Here is a 5892-nt window from a genome sequence, read left to right as displayed (position 1 = left end):
GAGTCGTGGTGGAAGGTAGCCTCAGCCTAGTACTAGAACTATGGCGTCTAACTGGGATGAGGAAGAGGTGGCAAGAACCACAAATTACATTCATGATGGCCCACAGCCGTATAATTTCGAGCCTGTTAGACGTGAGGGGGCGAATGAGGAATTGCAGAGGATTGATGGCCGTCAAAGCCAATTAAATTCATGGTCAGAGGAGAATGGGTGGAGAGTTCGTGAGGTGTCCTGGTGAGTTGCTATCATTTAGCAATGCAGCAACGAGCGCTTGAGCTATCCCCCCTCCCCGGATAAACCCTACGATTAGTTATCCCACGTTTTGATGGTTGCCTAATAGCTCCAGTAACTACCGGTACATATTTTGCCTAGTCTTTATTTCTAAGCTTTTACATATTCCTCCGGTGAAAGTGTTGTTGCAAACGTACCCGGTAGCCGCCGATCACGTAGGCTGGTCATGAATTCAGCGGTGTTTATTTTCGATTCTACTCCTCGTGATTGATTGTCATCGACACCATCACGGTACCGCTTACAGAGAGAGGGAGAGTAGTAAGCGTGTCTGTGTCGCTGTGTTTGGCAGGTGTTTGTGTGGGCGGTGCCGTCCTATGGAATCTGTGGTGGAGAGCTTGTGCTGTAGGGAAGTGAGTGCGTTTTGGTCGCTGGTCGAGAAGCTCAGCCCAAGACCAGCAGATGTGACATGCCTCACTCAGCATCCAGGATTTGATGCATGCTGCCTGAATCCGTTTGTGCTTAAGATAGCGTACACACATTTCAAGCAGGATCATGGTCCCCTTCAAGCCAGCACGCACGAGTATGTTAATTGTTTGTTACTTTAGCATTCTTTTTATAGAGTCCTATGAACCAACTTAAACAGTTATAGGCGACTAGAGATGTGTTGCATAGACAATAAACATGCATGAATTTTTTTTATTTTCCAACCTATTTCCCTAGGCAATACCGGTACACTGCATACAGGCAGGCTATACGATGGGCTTATGGAGTTCTTGGCCTGCATATAAGGAAGCCTCTACCCTCCTGTCTGGTTTCAGCCATCAGGCAACAATTTCAGAGTGGTGACCAGACCTATCATGGCTTTCAATAGCCTCGTTTGGATGAAGAATAAAAACCATATTGGCACGTACAACATGAATACAATTATTTTTCAGTTCAAGAATTAACTCATGCTAGTTGTGTTGCGATCGCTCAACCGCCTTTAAAATGTTATAAAATACACAGAACATGTGAATTCATATAAAAAGAGTTTATTAGGTCATCCCAAGTAATGGGGATCGATTACTGAAAAAAGGGACAGGTTGAAAGGCCTGATAAAAGTAAACAAATCAAGAAAAAAAGGGTTAGGCACAAAGAAACCAACATAAAATAATCTTGCAATAGTGTGGTCTTACCTGAGGGTCAGCACTCACACAGCACATTCTGTCACTCACTCACGGACACATACATGCAATGATATCACATAGAGAAGACGCATAGTGATTAGGGATGCAAACAATTAATCGATTATCGATTAATTGTCGATAAGAGATTACTCGATTAAAATAAATTACTTGCAATTAATCGCATTTTAACCCGTAATTCCCCAACCGTCCACGTGAGGGCGCACTTGACGCCAGACGTACTTGACGCACACGCGGGAACACAAGCAAAGCAGGGCCGTGTTCCAATACCCGTACTTCCATGAGTATACTTAAAGGAAGTATACTATCCGCACTGGCTACTACGTTAATTTTTCAGATGTGAGTGCTGTTCCAAATCGAGTACTCCGTGGTGCACTAACCGGAAATTACGATCACGACTGCCGCCGTGGCTCCTCCCCCGCAATAAACATCCCGCTTTGAACGGTGAACTCTTTACGCCTAGCAGCTATAAAAAGCTATAAAAACTATAAAAACTACAAAATGACTATTAATGCAGGCTATGTGGAAAATGCGCCGACTTTGGCTCAGCCTGGCTCCGCCTCTTCTGCTACGTAGCTAAGAAGGCTGCCGTTGAGTACGGGGAGTGTCCTTCGACCCACACTTCACGATTAGCCCGTTTTGAGTACGGCATCCGGGTCCTTGAAGTATACTTCTTTTCGCCGGATCTGAATTGGAGTACTGCGTACTCAAATTTTGGCTAGTAAGTACGGACAGTATGGGTATTGGAACACGGCAGGACAAGACAAACGATGAAGAGGGCAAAACGGAGTGCAGTATGGAGACACTTTAAGTTGGTTAATGACGACAAAGACGCCAAATGCACAATATGTGGAAGTATTTTAAAGTACAACAACTAAACAACTTCGTTGAATTACCACCTAAATGTGTCACATTCAGAAGGAAATTCAGCTTCTCAGAAGAATTGCCGCTTATCAATTAATCGATCATCGATCGATAAGATGAAACAACTATCGATTAATGAATTACTCGATAATTTGCATCCCTAATAGTGATCCAAGAGAAAAGCGCACACAGAGGTCCCTTTCGGATTCTTACAATTTTTTTTATGAATTATGGGGCAAATGGAGCTGTAATGGAATGATCTTTTGAGGCTGTATCCAAGGCCTTCCCCAGACCTGGTTTAGAACAAATGGTATTAATCGAAATGCAATAACAAAAACTGCTTAAACGTTCCAACAATGGATACATACTTTTCCCAATGTGCCAGACATCAAAATAATGCTGTGTCCCTTCAGGGCACAGCTCTTCTCTCACCCATTTGGCAACCTAAGGAGTAAAGCGCAAACTTTTGTGGATGCTTGCACTGTCTGGCCCTCAGTGCATCAGCAAAGCACAAGCGTCCAGCCTCAGTGAAATTCATAAATCTACATTATTTTTCTTTTTGTAAATACCTGGCGATGTCTGTCTGTGATGAGGGTTGACAAATGCAGGTCGTTCCGCCTCAGCAAGCCGATGCTGCGCTTGAGCCCCTCCATCTCACACCAAGAGCTGTTGGGGACCTCTGAGCTCTGTAACATAATATAAGTGTAAGTGTAGCCCTATGCATGGTTGTACACGTGGAAAAGTGCTATATTAAGATGCAGTCCATTTAACAAATTGCAGAGAGTTCATTTCTTTCTGTCTAATAACATCAGGCTTACCTGAACAAGCTGAACATCAACCACCTTGTTTACTCTGTCCTCTATCAATGTGTAGGAGCCGTACTTTGCACAGTGCCCTGGAGAATCTGACCTGGGGATAATTAGAAATTAAAATTATGTTTCAAGTTTTTAATAACCAGTGTCTGTAAAGACAATCCACCATGACATCTGCAAATGTAAACTAAAGCCGCCCTGCATGATAACAAAAAAAAAAAAAAAGTGCAACTGGTCTATGAGCTCTCGCACAAACAAAGTGTGGAGAACAGTATTAGGATACAAAATTAACAATGACATGAGATTATTAAAGTTCATACCCCTTAGTGGCAGCTAGCATAGAATCAACAAATTCTGCTTTACCTGCAGTCACCAGCAACAACTAGGCCTCCATCCATTGCCTTGAGGTCATTAAAATTCTTGGCCTGCTCGTTCTGCCAGGCCTGAATGATGACGGGGATGGTGTAACGGCGCTGATGGCGAAAGAAAGTGCTTGCGCTGATGCACTGAAGGCCAAACAGGGTCATCATCCGTAATGTCTGGGTGGCCAAACATCCAGAGAAATGGATGGCCCCGCTTAAAAGGAGGTTACAGGTTGGCATATTCCTGTTTAGGATCGGCTGGTTTTGCCAGAAACGCTGGTAGCCACATGCACAGACCTAGATATTTAGAAAAAAAAAAACATGACAAGCAGTGTATAACACTCAAATATGATGGCATCATAAACCCACAGACTAAAGCAAGCCTGGTACATACATTGTAAATTAACTGGAAAGACTAATTTGAAAAAGAAGCAACGTCAGCACCAACCAAGCTAGCCATTATAAATCCACAAGATATTAGACTGTTATAGCAACTAATGTGGATAGGAGGATGCACTGATCACTTGCAATGAGCAATGTGGGCAGACAGTCAGGGCTATTCGATTTTAGTAAGATATTCTGATTTTCTAATCAGATATGGCCTGCAGTGTAAACAAAACCCTACCTGCTCTATTTTAACAAATGTTCCTTCCTGCTGCACGATTCTACTATCTGACTTCTCACAACAGGCCGGACAGATGGCAAACAGGGCCATGAGCTCCTCTTGGCAAACAATGAATTTGTCAATGCCACTACAACAAAAAACAGGGGGGGGGGGTGTCAGTCAAACTACAGATGCACGAAAATGAAAATTCAAAGTTGGTCTATGTTGGCTTTAAATTATCTCACTTTTGGTGGGGGTCACAAGTTTGAGATTGCTCCTCACACAACACCTCCTCATCCTCCTCAGACATCTGGTCTCCTGGTACCCATGATGCATCACTGATGACAGAGAGATCATCTTCTCCATCCGTTGGGTCAGGACTAGTGAGGGGGGTGAAAGTTTGTGTCCCCATGCTGACCATCTTGGGCTTCAGGTTCACTTGCACAGCTGTGGCAGAGTCAATAAACATACCCAAACAGATGACAATCATGGCAAATCTAAGCGGTTATGTTTTGATCTAGGTTATGTATTAATTGTAGCAATGTGTTTGGAAATTTCCTGCATGCATATAATTTGGCAACGTATGTTTTAGACAGCATATCAACCACTAAAAAAATAACAAGATTTACCGTGAGACCTTCCAAGGGGCTTCAAAATACATTGTGTCCCAGTGTCACAAGTGGAGTACGGCAAGGGGTCCTCTACCGTAGCAGCATTGACACCGTCCGTGGTCTCACACGGTGAGGCATCTGTCAACATCTTGCGTAAATAAATTAGCGTCAGCGACACAGTCACGTCTAAATACATATGAAAGAGGACCGTAAATAGTCACTTTCCATCAGGAAAAGGGCAATTAAATCCATCAACTAAATAGAACACACGTCTAAATAGAAAGTCGCTTGATGAGCGCCACTGATCCAAACACTAGCCATGGCGCTTTCTAGTTAGATATGACAAGCTTTTGGACATTTACTTCAGGACAATTTTGTTTTGGTTCATATTCATGAATCACGAAATTTTCTTTTCTAATGTCAGACTGATCATGAGTCATGAAGGTAGTGGAGGCGGTGTCAAAGTATACACAGGGCTAGCTAACGCACAGGTTGTAAACATTAGCATGAGGCTTACCATAGCCAGCTCTCGCTTGCGGCTGGCGGCACTGATCTTGGTGCCTCTCGGTCTCGGGGCAGGGCAGGCAGAGAGATGCGTGTGCACAGAAGGCACGGCGTTCGGAATAAGCTGTGCCAGCCTCTTTAACCCGAGAGATACCATCCTGATATCCCCTTGGTCGTAATCTTCCTCCGTAAAATGAGCGCTGCAGACCTTGGAGTTCTTAGTGACCGAGGGAATAGAAAAATCTGCCCGTCTAACGCGGACAAACTGTACCCACTGTCTGAGGGTTGCCTTGTCCTTCGGAAAGGCATGGACCCTGTGTCCTGTTCTGCTAGAATTATTACACCCAGCACAAACACAGTTGTACACCATTCTAAAGCTACACCTACCTACCCACCTACCTAACTCGCTATGCTACACCTACCTACCTACCTACCCACCTACCTAACTCGCTATGCTATGCTATCTGTCTGCCTGTCTCCCTATCTCTCGGTCTATATCTATATCGGTCTATATATCTATCTATTCTGTCCATCTCTATCTATCTATATGTCTATCCATCTATCTATCTATATATGTATCTATGTATTTCTCTCTTACTTATCTGTCTCTTATCTCTCTCGTACTCTCTACTCTCAATGGGTCTCGAAGGGCTACGTCTGTCGTCTCCCTACCGTGACGTCATGCAACGGTTTCTGGGAGAAATGAGAAGCTATCGCAAACCG

General features: G+C 43.9%; 2 protein-coding genes across 2 annotated transcripts; both read right to left on the bottom strand.

Moving 5' to 3' along the window:
- Positions 1-4203, bottom strand: LOC130378157 (uncharacterized). The gene is made up of 6 exons (XM_056585042.1): positions 4076-4203; positions 3452-3747; positions 3095-3185; positions 2846-2962; positions 2645-2720; positions 1-2569 (listed from the first exon to the last, which is right to left on the bottom strand). The coding sequence occupies exons 1-6, from the start codon at positions 4163-4165 to the stop codon at positions 2505-2507; spliced, it is 735 nt and encodes a 244-aa protein (XP_056441017.1). The 5' UTR covers positions 4166-4203; the 3' UTR covers positions 1-2504.
- Positions 4204-4295: 92 nt separating this feature from the next.
- Positions 4296-5592, bottom strand: LOC130378148 (THAP domain-containing protein 10-like). Its single transcript, XM_056585033.1, has 3 exons — positions 5183-5592; positions 4684-4813; positions 4296-4501 (listed from the first exon to the last, which is right to left on the bottom strand). The coding sequence occupies exons 1-3, from the start codon at positions 5537-5539 to the stop codon at positions 4296-4298; spliced, it is 693 nt and encodes a 230-aa protein (XP_056441008.1). The 5' UTR covers positions 5540-5592.
- Positions 5593-5892: the final 300 nt, after the last annotated feature.

The sequence above is a fragment of the Gadus chalcogrammus genome, unplaced genomic scaffold, assembly GCF_026213295.1.
Source record: "Gadus chalcogrammus isolate NIFS_2021 unplaced genomic scaffold, NIFS_Gcha_1.0 GACHA068, whole genome shotgun sequence".
Classification (NCBI taxonomy): domain Eukaryota; kingdom Metazoa; phylum Chordata; class Actinopteri; order Gadiformes; family Gadidae; genus Gadus; species Gadus chalcogrammus.
This window is presented reverse-complemented; position numbering and strand designations above follow the sequence as displayed.

What these genes read in the sequence shown, in the direction of transcription:
- LOC130378157 (XM_056585042.1), bottom strand. Translation starts at nt 4,165, where the DNA reads ATGGCCCTGTTTGCCATCTGTCCGGCCTGTTGTGAGAAGTCAGATAGT. An exon ending in TTGATGTTCAGCTTGTTCAG is followed by an intron (nt 2,963 to 3,094) that starts GTAAGCCTGATG and finishes ATTATGTTACAG; the next exon opens with AGCTCAGAGGTCCCCAACAG. An exon ending in TGTCTGGCACATTGGGAAAA is followed by an intron (nt 2,570 to 2,644) that starts GTATGTATCCAT and finishes GTTCTAAACCAG; the next exon opens with GTCTGGGGAAGGCCTTGGAT.
- LOC130378148 (XM_056585033.1), bottom strand. Translation starts at nt 5,539, where the DNA reads ATGGTGTACAACTGTGTTTGTGCTGGGTGTAATAATTCTAGCAGAACA. An exon ending in GCAAGCGAGAGCTGGCTATG is followed by an intron (nt 4,814 to 5,182) that starts GTAAGCCTCATG and finishes TATTTACGCAAG; the next exon opens with ATGTTGACAGATGCCTCACC. An exon ending in GCCCCTTGGAAGGTCTCACG is followed by an intron (nt 4,502 to 4,683) that starts GTAAATCTTGTT and finishes ACTCTGCCACAG; the next exon opens with CTGTGCAAGTGAACCTGAAG.